Raw genomic sequence first — 18,344 nt, forward strand, 5'->3', positions numbered from 1 at the left:
GTGCCTACTTCTGAGGTCAGAAGAAAGTGTGAGGTTGGAGTTACAGGCTGTTGTGAGCTTCCAGAAGTGGGTGCTGAGAACAAAGCAACCAGGATCTTCTCAAAGAGCAGGAAGCACTCCTAACCACAGGGCTATCAATCTAGCCCCCATGCTGGCTTGCTTTGAGGCAGGCTGTCACTTTGCTGCCCTGGCTGATCTCTAACTTTTGGTGAATTTCTGTCTCTGCCTCCTCAGGGCCAAGGTTACAGGTGTACTCGGCTACACGCAGCTCGGAAGACTCTTAAACCCTGGAGAAAGACGCTCAGTGGATTCAGAGCTTTTCTTTAGAAACTGTTTTTCTTTTAATTTACCACTTAACCAAAAAGTGGTTCATCTTCTAGAACCAAAACAATCTAAGATGTCATCAAAAGACTTCCTCCTTATAACACAAAAAAAACAAAGAGACAAAACTAGAAATAGTCTGCCCTTAGCTCAGAGAAGACTGAGCACAGCTTTTACACAGAGACTTGCAAACTGTGGCTGGCAACGCCCTTCCCCTCCAAACAGTATGACACAGTTGGGACCTCCCCTGACACACCTTACACACCACCTGCCTCTTCCTCAGCCACAAACAAGAGCTCAACCATCTGAATGAAGGAACTGCTTGTTTACTGTTGAATGGGAGGCGACAATACCCACCTCCCAAAAGAAAGAAAACAGTCCCAGATGCAGAAGCTGTCAGGGCATCTAGGTGCAAAGTCACCCAGGAGCTGGAGGTGGTGGCTCCCGATGGGCTTACAGAAGAATCGGGCAGGACTCCTCAAGCACTGAGACTCTTGGTTTTAGAAACTCTTTGCATCTGGCCTCCCAAGGCAGTTGGGACCCTGGAGTAGCCATCGGGGAAACAGGATCAGCTGAGGCACTCCATGCTCGCTCTGACTCTCTCCATCTCGTGCAGGAAGCTGTAGAACTGAGGCAAGGTTAATTCTGGGGAGAGAAAATTCAGTTTGAGGTGAGTGTTTCCAACACCACAGAGTTACCAGGAAAATCCATTTCTACCCATAGCCACTGTTTGTTCATTCATTTGACGGGGAGCAGACCCAGGGCCTTGTGTATCCAGGGCTCCACCTCCAAGCTGACATCTATTTCTTTGGTAATCTCAACAGCCTTTTCTTTCTTCTTGTGGTGCTAGGAATCAAACCCAGGCCTACAGCATGCTAAGGCAAGGGCTCCATTGAGCTGCATGCAGCTAAGTGACTCCTGGAGGATAACCTATCAGAATAAGGAACCTACAGTCTTGACTTCCAGGGTCTGAGCTCCAAAAACACTGAAGTGTGTATATAATGGTGTCACACAGAAGCATGGAGGGCTTCGCAGGGCATTCAAGGATGTCCACAACAAGAGTTCTTGCCTCCAGGGGCTGGAGAGATGGCTCAGCAGTTAAGAGCACTGACTGCTCTTCCAGAGGTCCTGAGTTCAATTCCCAGAAACCACACGGTGGCTCACAACCATCTATAATGGGGTCCTATGTCCTCTTCTGGTGTGTCTGAAGACAGCTACAGTGTACTCACATATATAAAATAAATAAAAAAATCTTAAAAAACAGTTTCTTGCCTCCAATCTGCTTCTATTTTACACTCCTCCCCTCCTCAGGCTTTCTGACCTCCCAATAGCCTAGCAACAGCCCTGTTCTGGGAAGGAAGGAAGCGGAAGGCCGCTCTAGAGCTTGGTGATAACCTTGTCTTAGAGAGATGGGCTCTGTCAGGGAAGGGAGACTTTCCCAGCCCAGGTGACGGAAGGAAGGAGGTGAAAAGCTATAAAGCGGGGTTGCAGACTCACCTATGTACAAATTTTCAGTTTGTTTTCCTTTCTTAACCACCAGCTTTAACTAAAAGGAAGGGGGGGGAAAGGAGAAGGTAAAATAAGTAAGTAAGTAAGTAAATAAATAGTAAATAACTTTAATATTAAAATGATGGGCCAGCAAGATGGCTCAGTGGGTAAAGTGTTTACTACATGAGCCTGGTGACCCAGGTTTGACCTCTGGAACCCACGTAAAGGTGGGAGAAGAAAACTGACTCCACAAAGCTGTCCTCTGACTTCCACAACCATGATGTGGATGATTTCTTTCACACACATTTAAATGACAGATGAGAAAACTCCTCCAAGCCTTTTCACCTTATTAAGTTACGAGGCTTCCCAGGGCTCCAGGAGAGTAGCCTGCACCTGAGCTACATCCCAGCCCCATCATAGGCTCAATCTTAGGACCGATATGAAGTGAATTGCCCTGTGTGAAATCCTGACAGTCCCCAGCCCCATGGAGCAACTGAACCTGTGTGACTAACACCGAGACGAGCCCATCTGAAGGCAGGAATGTTGGGGACCACATCCTTGGCTGATCACACTGCTCTGAGATGCACAGGGCACTTTAGGGGGAGTATCACTTAAAAAGATATCAAACCTGTAGTGACTTGAATGAAAATGGTGTCTCAGACTCATATATTTGAATGCTTTGTCCCAGAAGTGCAACTCCTTGATAGCATTAGAAGGACTTGGAGGTAGGGCCTTGTTGGAGGAAGTGTGTCATTGGGAGTGGGCCTGCTCTCTCTCTCTCTCTCTCTCTCTCTCTCTCTCTCTCTCTCTCTCTCTCTCTCTCTCTCTCTCTCCCCATCCTCCTCCCCTCCTCTCTCTCTCCTTGCGGCCTACAGATGAGGATGCAGACTTCTCAGCTACCTCTCCAGCACTATGTCTGCCTGTACACGGCCATGGTGACAACCAATGCCAATAAAGCTGTAAGCCGGCAGTTAGTGCTTTCTCACATGAGTTGCCTTGGCCATGGTGTCCCTTCATAGCTAGAACACTGACTAGAACAAAAACCAATACAGCTCTAATAAAAAACAATTTGAGGAAGTGCCTCATGAAGCCCAAACTGGCCTTGAACTTCTGATGTTCGAACCTCTTGATTGTGGGGTGTTACAAACCTGTGCCACCATGCCCGGCTTTGGATAACTTTTAACCAGGTTGATCCCTCCCCCGTCACCACTGACCACAGGCTTACCTGTAAAAATATGCTTCCCACTTTCTCTAATTCACTGCTTCCAGACGTCACTGTGGCACACACACAGAAGAGAACACTAAGTGACTGACTGAGGACTCCCGAAGAGCTCCGTTTAACAGGCTGTCCTGAGCAGCCACATTGGGGCGAACATGAACCAGGAAGATGATACCAGAGGTGGAGACGGCTGGCCCACAGTGGTGTTTGCGGAGCAAGGACAAGTCTTCCCCACCCAGGCTTTCCTAAAGCCTTTGCAACCCAGCCCCAGGACAGCTACACAGGTAAGCAGGAATGGATCTGGCTAGTTACCTCCAAACCTCCACTCCATATCAATCAGCTGGTTGATCATCAGGGTCTGACCAATGGCCCACTGTGCGAGAGTCGGAGCATTCTGCTTCCACTAGAAGAAAAGCAAAGGCCAGCACCGTCAGAGTGGGGACCATCGTCCCTACCCCTCTGCTCCAAGCACAGCAGTGCTTAGCACTCAGCAGAGAGAGAAGAAAGCAGAACCAAGAGCTGAGTCGACCTGCACATATCCAAGGCAGGAATACAATCGTTCAACAGGAAGCCTAGCTGACCTTGAATTCTCTATGTATCTGAGGTTGGCCTTGAGCCGGACTCCCAGTGCTGGGATTACAGGCAGGCTCCACTATACCCGATTTAAATATTCTTCTTTTCATCCCAAGATCTAATCCTATTGGAACAATGGCAGTCGAGCCAAAGGAGAAAAATTAGGGCTGCCCCAAGCAGAGCTGGTTGGCAGCTGCAGGTGTCTGAGAAGGGTTCCCGAGAAGCTGAAGGGGGAAGAACAGGATGGATTTGTCTTCCTCAGCACTTCTTTCCCTGTCTTTTCTTTTCAGGAAATAAAAGCCAGGCTCTTAACCTTGATTACTAGAATTATACCTTTTCAGAAAAGTAAGTGGCTTTCTCCTCACTGAGACCTACAAGAGAACAGAAGGGCATTAACATGACAAAGAGCTCACAGGTCCCCCTCCTCCCCAGGCAACCCTAGCTAACGACCTACCTAGCGTCAGGAGATCAGTGCGCACCTGCTCGGCAGTGAGGCCCTTCTTCAATGCACCTTGGAGGCAGGGGAGAAAACACAAAGTGTAAATGAAAGGGGTGGTCAGTAAGAAGTATTTGTTAGACCTAAACTACGAGACACCGAAGACAAAGGTAGTGGTCTCTCTCCAGTGGCTGGGGAGAATGCAGCCCCAAAGCAACCGTGGGGCGGGGTAGTCGTGCACTGGTTCACTGTGCAGTGCGTGCGGCTCAGTGCCCTCCAGGGATGGTGGAATGGAGGGCTACAAGCCTGGAGATCCACGGCAGCCTGGCACGGAGGAAGCTTAGGAAAAGACTGAGTACAGTTGCACAAGGTGGTCACACATTTAATCCCAGCACTTGGGGGGGGGGGGCAGAGGCAGAGGGTCTCTGAGTTGAGGCCTCTTGATCTACAGAGAGAAATCCTGTCATGAAAACATAAAAAGAGTCGTGTGTGTGTGTGTGTGTGTGTGTGTGTGTGTGTATGCGCGTGTGAGTGTGTGTATGTGTGAGTGTGAGACAGTGTGAGTGTGTGTGTGAGACATGTGTGTGTGTGAGTGAGGGTGTGTGTATGTGTGTGTGTGTATGTGTGTGAGTGTGTGTGAGTGTGTGTGTGTCGCCGACAAAGAGTGGTGTTTGGAGATATAGCTCAGTTAGCTTCCTTGGAGCTGTGGGTGCTCTTAACTCCTAACAATCCTCCTGCCTCAGCTTCCCCAGTGTTGGGATTATAAGTAGTGGCTATCATGCCAGTATTCCTGTGTCCACATTGATCCAAGGTACCACTGGGTATCGGCCTTCACTGGTCCCTTTGCTGGAAACAGTCTTCCCTGATCTACTGCAGTTGAACATCTATGAATCGAAAGCCTTCAGAAAGGACCTGACAGTGTCACTTAAAAGTGGCCTTGTGAGAGTGGGCAGTGGTGAGCGACACTTGTCTTTAATCCCAGCCCAGGGAGGCAGAACCAGGCAGAGCTCTGTGAATTCGAGGCCAGCCTGGTCTACAGATTGAGTTCCTAGACAGCTGGAGAGACAGCTTGTCTTGCAGAGGACTTAAGTTCAGTTCCCAGAATCATCTGGGGTGACCCTCAAGCCCCTGTAACTTTGGATTCAGTTGGATCCAATGTCTCTGGCCCGTGAGGGCACCTGTCCATGTACATATACCCGACACCCAGACACACACGAATAACTAAAAGAAAACAAAAGGTATTGTGAATGAGACAGTGTAGCCCAGTGGTAGAGGGCTTGCCTAGCATTAGCAAGGCCCTCAAAAAGGAAGGAAGGAAAGACAGACTCATGTACATCAGGTACACAGCACATAAAACAAGTGAGCTAAACAATAACAAAAAAAATTAAAACTTGCTGTACAGCTAAGGATGTCCTGATCTTTTTTTTTCCTTCCTTCTTCTTCCTCTTCCTCCTTAAAGATTTATTTATTGTATGAGTACACTGTTGCTGTCTTCAGATCCACCAGAAGAGGGCACTGGATCACATTACAGATGGTTGTGAGCCACCATGTGGTTGATGGGAATTGAACTCAGGACCTCTGGAAGAACAGCCAGTACTCTTAACCACTGAGCCATCTTTCCAGTCCTTCTTTTCTTTTCTTTTTTTTTTTTTTGAGACAAGATTTCTTTGTGTATACCAGGCTGGCTTCAACTTGAAGATCCATCTGCCTCTGCCTCTGCCTCTGCCTCTAGAGTGCTGGGATTAAAGGTGTGAGACAGTCCCATGCCCATCTTTTTTTTTTTTTTTTCTTTTTTTTGGGCTGGGGACCGTACCCAGGACCTTGCGCTTCCTAGGCAAGCGCTCTACCACTGAGCCAAATCCCCAACCCCCCATGCCCATCTTTTGATCCTCTTGTTCCTACCTCCTGAGTGCTGGGATGATAAGCATGTGCTGATTTTTCTTTCTTTCCCTTCTTCCTTCTTTTCTTCCTTTCTAATGTGAAGGTGGTAGAATTATAGGCCATATTTCCATTATTATTATTATTATTATTATTATTTTATATAAATAACGGAGTCTCACTACATAGCCCTAACTAACCTAGACCAGGCTGGCCTAAAACACAGATGCACTTGCCTCTGACTCCTGAGATCTGGAATTAAAGCTGTGCACCACCATACCCAGCGTCTTCCTTCCCTTTTACTTTCTCTCTTGTACATACACACATATGTTGTGCTTTTTGAGAGCCTCATGTAGCCTAGGCTATCCTCAAACCTACTATGTAGCTTAGAATGTCCTTAAACCCCTGATCCTTCTGCATCCACCTTTCTTATGCTGGGATTAAGTCAGCATGGCTTGCACTTTTTCTCTTAAAATCACAAATGTTACTTTGTTTTGCTTAGGGCCAACAAGTAAAATATCTAAGTAGCTTACAGACTAGAGGGTGCCCCAGGAACAGTTCCTTTAACTCATAATATCTTCATGGGCTGTCCTGGTGACCAGTACTAGGCAACTTCCCAGCAGGGACGGATATAGCAGGCTAAGCTCCAGATACCAAGGAGCAGGCTCTCCACTCTGGTTACTTCTGTAGGCAGAAGCCGAACCTTACAAAGATGAAGTTTCCTGGGCTGGAGAGATGGCTCAGTGGTTAAGAGCACTGATTGCTCTTCCAGAGGTCATGAGTTCAATTCCCAGCAACCACATGGTGGCTCACAACCGTCTGTAATTGAATCCGATGCCCTCTTCTGGTGTGTCAGCAGCAGGATGCTCATATACATTAAATAAATAAATAAATATTTAAAAAAAAAAAGATGAAGTTCCCTGAGGCCTCTGGGGCAGCTTTTTCAGCTGAATCCTTTGGTGGTACCTAAATCCAGGTCAGTCAGGTACCCAGGGGAGAGGCCTGTAGTATAGAAGGCTTGGTGGGGTAGGAAGAGTAGGTGGTGGTGGCAGAGAGTGTGAAATTTTCATTGAACCACTCACTCACCCTAGAGGCTGGTCAGCTGAAGAGACCCAGAGGAGAGCAAGGTGGCAGTCCCGTATATACTGACAGAATACCTGCTGTATGTCCGTTGCATGCTAGGCACGGGAAACATTAGTAAGGCACACGGACAGTAATGTCGGCCCTAGTGAGACTTGTATTCCACTGAGGGATCGTATTAGTAGTATAAGAGGTAGAAAGACCACAGAGAGTATTGAGAGGTCACAGCCAGAGAGAAGCAGGGAAGGCAGTCCTGAGGCCACAGGCCAACATTAGCTAAATAGCAACTGTAGGAGAACAGCACTTCCATACCTTAGGAATGCGGAAATTTAGTGAGGTCTTTTGCCTCTTAGAAAAAATAAGTAAAAGAAATCTGTCTGTCTATCTGTCTGTCTGTCTGTTCTCTCTCTCTCTCTCTCTCTCTCACACACACACATACACACACACACACACACACACACACACACACACACACACACACACGCACAATCTGTGACCACTATTCAATGGAGATCAAACTTTTATCTGATTACAAACAACCCCTTGGGGAGCTGGGACAGAAAATTATCTTTAATAGAAATAAAAGTCAGTAATGGATGAAAGGTCCAGGCGGCTTGCCGGGGACTAGCAGCAGCAGCTTAGGCAGGTCCCTGGCCAAGTCCCTGTGGGTGAGACCCGGGAAGGTGGCTCCACTCACATCTATTACCTTTCCCCCACTTAGCCTGTTTTGTTTCCACAGGTCCTGGCCCTGTGCGCCCCAGACAGGGTGGGGGTGGGTGGGGTGGACTTCAGCCACTAAGGTATTTATCGCCAGCTCCTCTTTCTCAGGGAAGCCCCTTCAGCTCCATTTCATCCCAGGAGGAGGCAGTTATCAGAGGTGATTAGCAGAAAGCACCCTGGGCCCGGGAACCAAATCAATTTGTGCTAAGGCCCAATCTAGACCCTGCTGAGCTCGAGAACTATGGCCTAACCAGAGCACAATGCACCAGACAATGAGGAACTAAGAACACCGGAGGCAAGGTTCCCTTTTGACAGGTTATCTTTCACAGACAGATAACTAGGCATTTGGTAATTAAATGTTCTTCGCTACTTGCTGTAAACAAAACCAGTTTGGGAGCAGTGAGATGGGAGTGTAAGGGGAAACAGCTCAGTTAAGGGTGGGTGGCTATTTCAAGGGAATTTTTTGTGTTTTCTTTTGGTTTGGTTTTTCTTTTCTTTTCTTTCTTTCTTTCTTTCTTTTTTTTTCTTTCTTTTTTTCGGAGCTGGGGACCGAACCCAGGGTCTTGCGCTTGCTAGGCAAGCGCTCTACCGCTGAGCTAAATCCCCAACCCATTTTCTTTCTTTCTTTCTTCCTTTCTTTTCTTTTTTCTTTTTTAGATCCAATTGGTAAGATATAATTGCCCACTTAAACATACAAAGCCCGGTACCATCCATCCCTAGGAACATTATAACAACCTGTAAATACACAGAGCAGAATCTTAACATCACCTGCCATTGCTTCTCACCCTCTCCTATCTCTTGTCTCCTCTGGCCTTGCGCTTTCTAGGTAAGAGCTCTACCACTGAGCTAAACCTCCCATTTTTTTAAGATTTATTTATTTATTCTATTCTATACAAGTACACTGTAACTGTCTTCAGACACACCAGAAGAGGGCATCAGATCCTATTACAGATGGTTGTGAGCCACCATGTGGTTGCTGGGATTTGAACTCAGGACCTCTGGAAGAGCAGTCAGTGCCCTGGTTTGGTTTTTCAAGACAGGGTTCTTCTGTGTAGCCCTGGCTGTCCTGGAACTTACCCTATGGACCAGGCAGGCTAGCTTCGAACTCAGAGATCCACCTGCCTCTGCCTCCTGAGTGGTGGGTTAGAAGGTGTGTGCCGGGGCTGGAGAGATGACTCACTGGTTAAGAGCACTGACTGCTCTTCCAGAGGTCCTGAGTTCAATTCCCAGCAACCACATGGTGGCTCACAACCATCTGTAATGGGATCCGATGCCCTCTTCAGGTGTGTCTGAAGATAGCTACAGTGTACTCAAATATAATAAATAAATAAATAAATAAATAAATAAATAAATAAATAAATGTAAAAAAAAAAAAAAAAAAAAGAAGGTGTGTGCCAACACAGACTGAAGCAGTATGTTCTAAAGAACTACATAAAAAGGGGTTAGGATTTAGCTCAGTGGTAGAGCGCTTGCTAGCAAGCACAAGGCCCTGTTCGGTCCCCAGCTCAAAAAAAGGAAAAAAAAAGGAAAAAAAAAAAAAGAACTACATAAAAGGTTACTTACCCATGGTGCCACTTGCCTTTAATCACAGCACTGTGGATGCAGAGACAGGCAGATCTCTTAGGTTCTAGGCCAGCCTGGTCTAGATAGCAGTTCTAGGCCAGTCAAGGCTACACAGTGAGACTCTATCTCAAAAAAACCCAAAAACCAAACCAAACCAACTAAACAAATAAAATCCACATGAGGCTGTGTATTGATATTTCCATGAAATGCAATAAGAATTAATCTCTAGAGACATGAATAAAAAAGGCACAGCACACAAAAGATAAGTCCTGCAGCGCACGGTGGCTCACCCCCATGACCTCAGTACTCAGAGGCTGAGATAGGAGGCCTTTTGACAGTTCAAAGTCATCCAGGGCTACATAGCAAGTATTCCACTCACTTGGGCTACAGAGTGAGACATTGTTTCAAAAAACAGACAAGCAAACAAACCAAACAGCTTGGTCAGAAAGTGTGGAGCTTGACTTAGACCCCCTAGAACTCACTCAAAAAAAGCTGGGGGTGGTGATGCTCAATGGTAATCCCAGCACTGAGGGCCTGGCCAGCCAGACTAGTTTAACAGATGCGCCTCAGGTCCGTGAGAGACCCTTTTCAAAAAACAAGATGTTTGGCTCTGACCTCCTTACACATGCACATACATACATGTGGACAGACATGTACCTGAACATATACAAACATGTAATGGCAATAAATGAAAACAGGGAAAAGAAAAAAAAACTGCATTAAAAAATCCATTATATGGGCTAGAGAGATGGCTCAGTTAAGAGCACTGACTGTTCCAGAGGTCCTGAGTTCAATTCCCAGCAACCACATGGTGGCTCACAACCATCTGTAATGAGATCTGATGCCTTTTTTTGGTGTGTCTGAAGACAGCTACAGTGTACTCAAATAAATAAAATAAATAAATCTTTAAAAAAAATCCATTATACTACTGCGCATGGTACTTTAATCCCAGTACACAGGAGGCAGAGGTTTGTGTCTACCTGTGAGTTCTGGGCCACTACATAGTGAGCTCCAGGGTAGCCCAGACTACATGGAGAGACCCTATCTCAAAACGAACAAACAAACTAACTAACTAACTAACCAAGATAATTACAGGTTAGGGCTTAGGGAATAGCTCTCAGCATGGGGAGGCCCTGGAGTCTAGTGCTAGTGCCAGCATCACATCACAAGAGGAAAAGAGCCAGCTGGGGTAGGGCCTGCATTTGATCCTAGAGGTGCTGGCAGAAGCAGGAGGATGTCTGTGAGTTGGAGACCATCCATAGAGAATTAAAAACTGCCAGGCCTATATGGAGGATGAAGACCCAGCTTTGAGCAACCCCCCCACCCTTTGCATGACTACTCTGCTATATCGGCACGCTGCCCCTGGCATCCTCTGGGTACCAGTTCATAGGCCTCTTAGACTAACAAGCCCCTTAGATAAAATGACACAGTATTGGGCAGGAGAGATGGCCCAGTGGTTAAGAGCACTGATTGCTTTTCCAGAAGTCCTGAGTTCAATTCCCAGCAACCACATGGTGGCTCACAACCATCTGTAATGGGATTTGATGTTCTCTTTTGTTGTGTCTGAAGACGGCTACCATGGACTTATATATAATAAATAAATAGATAAATAATTTTTTAAAAAAAGACACAGTACTGACATACGATCAATGCAATTACATACTTTGAACTACCTCTCAGTTTCTTAGACCCCCTAACATACTGTAAATACACGAAAATGTTAGTTATAGCACTTTATTTGGGAATAATGAGCAAAAGCATGTCTGTCCATGCTGCATATAGGCACAATTTTGAGAATGTTTAAGGTGTATGCTATCCCTTCTGATTTTAGAGATGTTTTTGATCCTTTCATGGTTGGTTGAGTCCACAGACACAGACCACGGAACATATGGAAAGTTGTAACATCTGCCTCCACACCCGTGGTCTGCTCCAGACTGTTAGGCCCTGCCATGTCCGGCTATTTACTGGACGCTGCCCGTGTGACTCCCTAACTCCAGGAAGGAAGGCGTAGGCAGCAGCAGTGTCTCTGTGGAGACCTGTCAAGAGCCGACTCACCATTTGGAACCAGAAGGAGACTTTTCATGATGCTTTTGAGGGGGCCAAGGCTGATCTGATTGGTGGTGGCGAATTCAGAGAGCTGAGCCAGAAAGCGCTCCACCTGCAGAGGGGAAACAGAACAAACAGGCATTTACTCACCTCCGAAAGGATTTATGTCAGGCTGGAGAGATGGCTTACTGGTTAGAAGCACTGGCTTAGGTCCTGAGTTCAATTCCCAGCACCCACATGGTGGCTCACGACCATCTGTAATGGGATCCGATGCCCTCTTCTGCTGTGTCTGAAGACAGCCACAGTGCACTCATAAATTAATAAGAAGAAAACAAGGTTTATTTTATGTGCTTGAGTATTCTGCCTGCATGTGTGTTCATGGGATCCCTGAAACAAGAGTGGCAGAGGGTGTGAGCTGCCACGTGGGTTCTGGGGACTGAACTCAAGTTCTTTGTAAGAGCAGGCAGTGCCCAGACATTCTTTAAGTTGTCAGGGCTGTAGACCCATGTTGGCCAAACCTCCTTATCACGAAGTGTCTTACTCACCTCTTTGGGCTCAGTTAGGAAATGGAAAAGCACTTCTGTCAGGGCCGAGAACTGCTGTAAAAGGATAATATAGAGCATGAGCACCATTTCTGTTTCCTGAGGCTCATAATCCAGTGTGCCCATCTCCCAGCATGCCCATCCCCCAGTGTGCCCACCCCCTAACATGCCCATCCCCCAGTGTATCCACCTCCCCAGTGTGCCCATCCTCCAGTGTGCCCACCCCCCCAGTGTGCCCACCCCTATCGTGCCCATTCCCAGTGTGCCCATTCCCAGCATGCCCATCCCTCAGTGTACCCATCCCCCAGCGTGCCCACACTCCAGTGTGCCCATCCTCAAGTGTGCACATCCCCCAGCGGGCCCACACTCCAGTGTGCCCATCCTCAAGTGTGCACATCCCCCAGTGTGCCCATCCTCAAGTGTGCCCATGGCCCAGCTGCCCATCCCCCAGTGTGCCTACCCCATGCAAAGTCTCCACCCAAACCAGTATGCCACATCACTTGGCCATAGGCCTTTGAGAGAGAAGAATTTTTTTGAGAATTTATACAGTGTGTTTTGATCATGTTTACCCCTTCCCCCTTTATTTATTTAATTTGGGGGTGTATGCATGGGGCAGTCATAGGACAACCTTCAAGGGTTAGTTCTTGGGCTAGAGAGATGGCTCAGTGGTTAAGAGCACTGACTACTCTTCCAGAGGTCCTGAGTTCAATTCCCAGCAACCACATGGTGGCTCACAACCATCTGTAATGAGATCTGATGCCTTCTTCTGATGTATCTGAAGACAGCTATAGTACTCATATATAATACATAAATAAATCTTTAAAAAAAAAAAAAAAGAGCTGGTTCTTATCTTCTACCTTATTGAGTTAAGGTCCCTCTCTTTTTGTTTTTGAGATAGGGTCTCATCGTGTAGTCCTTGACCCGCCTAAAACTTGCTATGCAGACCAGGCTGGCCTCGAACTCACAAGAGATGTGCCTGCCTCTGCTTCCCTGGTGCTGGGGATAAAGGCATGTGCCACCACCCCTGGCACCATGCTCATCAGCTATTTTAACTATTATTACAAATAAACATCAGAAAAGATGCTCAAGGTCATTCTAAACTACAAGGTTGGGGAAATGTTAACCAGGGAAAGTAGGTACCCCTTCATTTACTGGATCTACAAACCAAGTCTGGGGACACAAATTCTACATTGATGGCTCCAGGGAGTACTGGTCAACCTTCCCAGAGGACAACATCATAATACACATTTAATTTTAATATCAATCACAGCCCTAGAACTATGAATTCTATTGCAAAAAGCATATGGTTCATATCTGTTCCATCCATGCTTGCATAGAGCTTTTTCTCTGCAAAGTTTGGGTTTAAGACCCAGGACAAGGGGTTGGGGTTTAGCTCAGCGGTAGGCCTTGCCTAGGGAAGCGCAAGGCCCTGGGTTCGGTCCCCAGCTCCAAAAAAAAAAAAAAAAAAAAAAAAAAAAAAAAGACCCAGGACAAGCAGTTGAGGTGCCCATTTAACCAAAGCTTACCTGACCTCCGGGTTCTCCCAGCATCCCTCAGTCCCTACCTGGTCCAGGGCATGACTGCCACATCCCACTTTCTACTCTGAACTTTCCAGCTCAAGGACTGGGCTTCCCCAGGTGCTCTTTAGTATATAATCTAGACATTTTGTGTGCTCTCTCTTTTTCTTTTCTTCCCTCTCTCCTTCTCTCCCTCCTTCTGCATTTCTCTCTCCCTGCATGTATGTGTGTTCTTGTTCTCTCTCTCTCTCTCTCTCTCTCTCTCTCTCTCTCTCTCTCTCTCTCTCTTCCTTCCTCTTCCCCTTCCCCTTCCCCTCTGTTTCCCTGTCTGCATGGTGACTTCTCTGGTCTCCTTCCTGGGACCAGTGAACCTGCCAGGTTCACTGCCTTTGTACATTTTAAGTCCACTCAAACTGGCTTAATTCATCATTGGAGGAAAATCTATCATCAAGTACTATTCATTTGAACAAGTAACTGAAATTCAGCCAGGTACAGTAGTACAATCCTGAAAGCCTCTCACTGGGGACTCAGACACTAGCAAGTTCAAAGCAGCTAGACCAGTCAAAGAAGTGTCAAAGCTAAGTCCCTTAGGCTGTTCTTTGACCTCCCCACAACATGTAAAATGTAATACTTTTAAATAACCTTAAAAAAAAAAAAACTCTCTCTGTAGAATCTCTCTCTCCTCCTCCCGCTCCAAATGGAAGTCTTCAGAAAACAGTGGTAACAGTAAAAACTAGCCATCTCCCTGGCTTTGAAGTTAGACATTTGGTTGTGAATTCCTGGTTCCAGTCCTGCAATTTTTCTGCCTCTACCTTTCAAGGGGTAGCGGCAGGAACGTAGTAACAATAAGTCCTATCTTTGTTATTTACTTATTTTGATACAGGGTATCACTATGCAGCTCTGGATGGTCTAAAACTCATTATGAAGAGACAGCTTTTGAATTACAGAGATCGATCTGCCTTGGCCTTCCAAATGCTGGGATTAAGGTGAGCACTACTCTGCTGTATTTTATTTATTCTTCACACTGCCCTGTGAGTGTCGGGAGTCGAGGGCCCCACTTCCTGGGTAGCTGAGACCCAGTCAAGGAAACATCTGGATGGGTGAAGGGTTATTTATTTATCTGTTTTAGGGTTTTTGACAGGAGGTCTCATGAAGTTCAGACAGGCCTTGAACAAGAAAGATACACAGTAAAGGCTGGATCTGAACTCCTGCTCCCACCTCTTAAGGACTGGGATTGACAAGGACCACTGTAACCCATTTACTCCGGGCAGATGCCCTCACTTGGCTAATTCCTGCAGTGTGAACAGGAGGCGGCATTCGGAGCTCTGCAACAGGGACAGAGCCTCCAAAACATGCACCTTTCCTTTCCTGGGCTGGAAAGGGGTGTGGTCACCGGTCCTGTCTGAGCCTCTTCCGGCTCAGGCCCAGGACCCCACTTAGGCCAGGCCACACTGATACCCACACCCCATTTGCAGTTGATTTGCCCTCCCTAATCTGGTCAATCCGGGGACTCTTGGAATCCCCTCATTCCCTCCTCTAGGAATCTGGTCCCTAGAGGTCCCCACCTCCGAAGTGCGTCGGCCCATTCCTGAGCCCCTCCCACGCCCAGGCGAGGCCCACCTGCGCGCCCAGCTGGTTCAGCTGCTGCATGTCGCCACGCACGGCCTCGGGCACCGGGTCCTGCGTGCAATGTAGCCGGCCCATGGTGCCAGGAGCCCCGCAGCCGGGTAGCGGCGCTCGCTTCCTCCTCCCGGGTCTCGCTGCGCTTCCGCAGCCGCACTTTCGCCACACTCCCAGCCGCCAGTCTCGTGACAGCGCACGCGCGGCCGCCGGGTTCCAGGAACCGCTCTGAGCATCCCAGTAGGATTCCAAGTCTCTGCCTGGAAGACCCTGTATATAAAGCATTTGTCCTATCTGAGCCTCAGTTTCACACAATAGTGTTATCTAGGGTGGCTGCTGGGGTTTTCATCCTCCCAAAACTTTTGAGTTTAGAGTCTGGAGAATAGGTATTCCTCAGTCGATAGCTTGTTGCTGTTAAACATAGGATACGTCTACTATCAAATATATCTACCCTTTTTCTTTCTCTATCCCCTCTATACATTTAGTTTGGAGAATTAGTTCTGGAGCTTTACAAAGTCTTGGCAAGGACTCTGCTACTGAGCTGCATCAAAAGCCCCCAGAAAATACTAAATGCCTACCAGAGGCCAAGCACTGGTAACAAGGAAGGGCATAGACCAGACTATGGTGTCCCTTTGAGAGTCTATACCAGAGTAAAGTAGCAGATCTGAAACTTGGACAGGCATTAGTGTCATCTGGACAATTTCGTGTAACTGCCAATTGCTGGGTCCCACCACCAGCCTCTGAGTTCTGAGCTGAGAGGCTTGGCAAACAGTCAGATAATGAACATTTTCCATGAACTCCCAGGAACCAAACTTTGAGAGTCTCTGGAATAGAGGAATCTGATCCAGCTAAGGACTGTTGAGGGCCGTGGACAAGGTGGTGATCAGAGGGGTGAGATAATAAGACCCACGGCAATTATGACGGGGCTGGGGTCAAACTCAGAGCGCTTGCCCAGGATGTTCACTTTCAGAACTCGGTCCCTGGCTGGGTGGGAAGACCAAACCTGAGTTCTCTGAGTTCTGTGCAGCCAGCCACTAGGTGAGTGCGGACTTCACCCTCCTTAGACCAGAGAAAATAAGGGTATACCCCCTGGGTCCTAAGCAAGGGCTGTGTCTGCCACCAGAGTATCCTAAGAGTACCCTGGAAACCTGGGGGTAGAATTGGCTGGCCTTCTGGCACAGCTTTTGACTTTTACACTTCTCTGAAAAGTTTCCCTTTGGAAAACATTGATAAAAAAGAGTCCTTTATCCAGAGACTAAGCGTATCCAAGAGTGTGCAGCTCACAGGGCACAGGTGGCCAAGGAGAGCTATGAATTGTCCCAGTACAAAACTGTAATCACCTAAAACATGGAATGTGGCGGTGCACTTTTAAAGCCAGTACTCAAGAGGCAGAGATAGGTGGATCTCTGTGACTTTGAGGCCAGCCTGGTCTACACAGCAGAGTCCAGGCCATGCAGAGCAACATAGAAACCCAATCTCAAAGAAAAACAACAACAAAACAAAACAAAAACAAAAAAAATATAAGCTTTTCCTTTGTAATTTTCTTTTGTAATTTAATCGCTCAATTCTCAAGTCTCAAGTGTGAGCTTTGGAGATGACAGTGTCCTGTGGCAGTGCCAAAAGCGTGGATGTCCCTGCAAGTTAGTCCTTCTTTCTTTCTCTCCTACCATTTGCCAACCCTTGCTCCCAAGATCTAGCCATGTAGCTACCCGGAACTACGTAGACCAGGAACCAGGCTAGTTTGAGTTTGTAGCGTATGCTCCTGTCTACCTCTTAAGTGCTGGCATGGCAAGCCTGCCCATGCTACTATGTTTGCTCTTTCCTAGTCTCCTTTAAACTCAAGTTTAGACACGGGGACTCCCTGTATAGTGCAGGCTGGCCTCAAATCTTTCCTTGTTGCTTTTGTTTGCTTGTTTTGAAACAGTGTTTCTCTGTGTAGCTCTGGCTGTCCTGGAACTTGCTTTGTAGACCAGACTGGCTTTCAACTCAGGGATCTATCTGCCTGTCTCTGCCCGCCTCAAAATCTTAATCCTTCTGCCTTTGTACAAGTGCTGTGCTGAGATTCCAGGTCCGTGTCACCATAGTCTCTCATCATTTTATCCCAGCATTCGCTTTACAAATATTGACCCCTTGTAGGGATATGTAAAGCCACTGGCTGACCAAGCCTACACCGAGGAATACAATATGGAATCTCAGGCTTAGGAGACTAGTGAGGATCAAACTCATAGCCTAATGCCTGCTGGGCACTTGCTCTACTACAGCACACTCACCCTAACCCTTAGGGTTTGCATTAGCACAAGCAGGGTAGGACCTTCTGTCTCCACCTCCTGAGTGCTGGGATTGTAGGCCACCAGGCCAAGTTTATGAGGAGATGTGGGTGAACCTCAAGGCTGTGCTCATACTAGACAACCACTCAACTTGTAGAGCTCCACGCCAGCTCTTAGCGATCAGGTTTTTTTTTTTTTTTTTGGTTTTTTTTTTCGGAGCTGGGGACTGAACCCAGGGCCTTTGCGCTTCCTAGGTAAGTGCCCTACCCCTGAGCTAAATCCCCAACCCCCTCTACGATCCAGTTTTTTATGTGTTGGATTTTTTTTTTTTTTCAGAGCTGAGGACCGAACCCAGGGCCTTGCACTTGCTAGGCAAGCGCTCTACCACTGAGCTAAATCCCCAACCCCATGTGTTGGATTTTAAGTAACGGAATACACATCATGTATGAAGATATACACCACATTGTCTGTATATTGGTCCCACTGGTTCTTTCTTTTCTAACTTTTGTGGTCCCAGGAACAGAGTACTGTTTCTATTTTCTGTTTATCACATTCTTGTTGTCTTCACATTCTTTTGTTTTGTTTGAGACAGGATCACTGGTGAGTGGGTCTAGTAGGTAAAGATGCTTGCTATGGAGCCTGAGGACTTGAGTTTGATTTTTTTTTCCAGTTTCATATTGCTACACTTGAAAATTTTTTTTGAGCTTAATTCTTGAAATATATAAATGGAAGGAGAGACTCAGCTCTTACCTCCATTCACACACACACACACACACACACACACACACAGAAAGAGAGAGAGAGAGAGAGAGAGAGAGAGAGAGAGAGAGAGAGATGAAATTAAATAAACACATAAGTTTAGCAAGTGCCAGGGTCTCATGTAGCCCAGGCTGACCTTGATCTTACTATACAACGAAGGCTGCCTCACCTCCTGAATGCTCTGATTATACATGGATGCTGCCATGTTTATTTAGCCTTTCTTATTTTTTGATTTATCTTAAAATATATATATATATATATATTAGTGTTTTGCCTACATGTATGTATGTTGCCTGCAGAAATCAGAAGAGGGCA

General features: G+C 46.9%; 1 protein-coding gene across 3 annotated transcripts; it reads right to left on the bottom strand.

The window, feature by feature from the left end:
• Nucleotides 1-317: 317 nt before the first annotated feature.
• On the bottom strand, nt 318-15,178 carry Commd7 (COMM domain containing 7). 3 transcript variants are annotated; one of them, XM_032904480.1, is made up of 9 exons: nt 15,004-15,178; nt 11,870-11,923; nt 11,334-11,436; nt 4,056-4,112; nt 3,935-3,972; nt 3,341-3,431; nt 3,035-3,084; nt 1,819-1,867; nt 318-966 (listed from the first exon to the last, which is right to left on the bottom strand). In XM_032904480.1, exons 1-9 carry the CDS (start codon nt 15,085-15,087, stop codon nt 890-892), a joined length of 603 nt encoding a protein of 200 aa, XP_032760371.1. In that variant the 5' UTR covers nt 15,088-15,178; the 3' UTR covers nt 318-889. The 3 variants fall into 3 exon arrangements, with proteins under 3 accessions (XP_032760371.1, XP_032760369.1, XP_032760370.1); XM_032904478.1 differs by lacking the exons at nt 318-966; nt 1,819-1,867 and adding an exon at nt 2,133-2,437 and having other exon boundaries at nt 15,004-15,173; XM_032904479.1 differs by lacking the exons at nt 318-966; nt 1,819-1,867 and having other exon boundaries at nt 2,688-3,084.
• Between the last annotated feature and the right edge of the window lie 3,166 nt (nt 15,179-18,344).

This window comes from Rattus rattus, chromosome 5 (genome assembly GCF_011064425.1).
Source record: "Rattus rattus isolate New Zealand chromosome 5, Rrattus_CSIRO_v1, whole genome shotgun sequence".
NCBI classification, from domain to species: Eukaryota; Metazoa; Chordata; class Mammalia; order Rodentia; family Muridae; genus Rattus; species Rattus rattus.

Excerpts from the sequence above, each read along its gene's own strand:
- Commd7 (XM_032904479.1), bottom strand. The coding sequence starts at position 15,087 with ATGGGCCGGCTACATTGCACGCAGGACCCGGTGCCCGAGGCCGTGCGT. Across the intron at positions 11,924-15,003 it reads TGAACCAGCTGGGCGCGCAG|CAGTTCTCGGCCCTGACAGA; the intron begins GTGGGCCTCGCC and ends ATCCTTTTACAG. Across the intron at positions 4,113-11,333 it reads TCTCCTTCTGGTTCCAAATG|GTGCATTGAAGAAGGGCCTC; the intron begins GTGAGTCGGCTC and ends CCTGCCTCCAAG.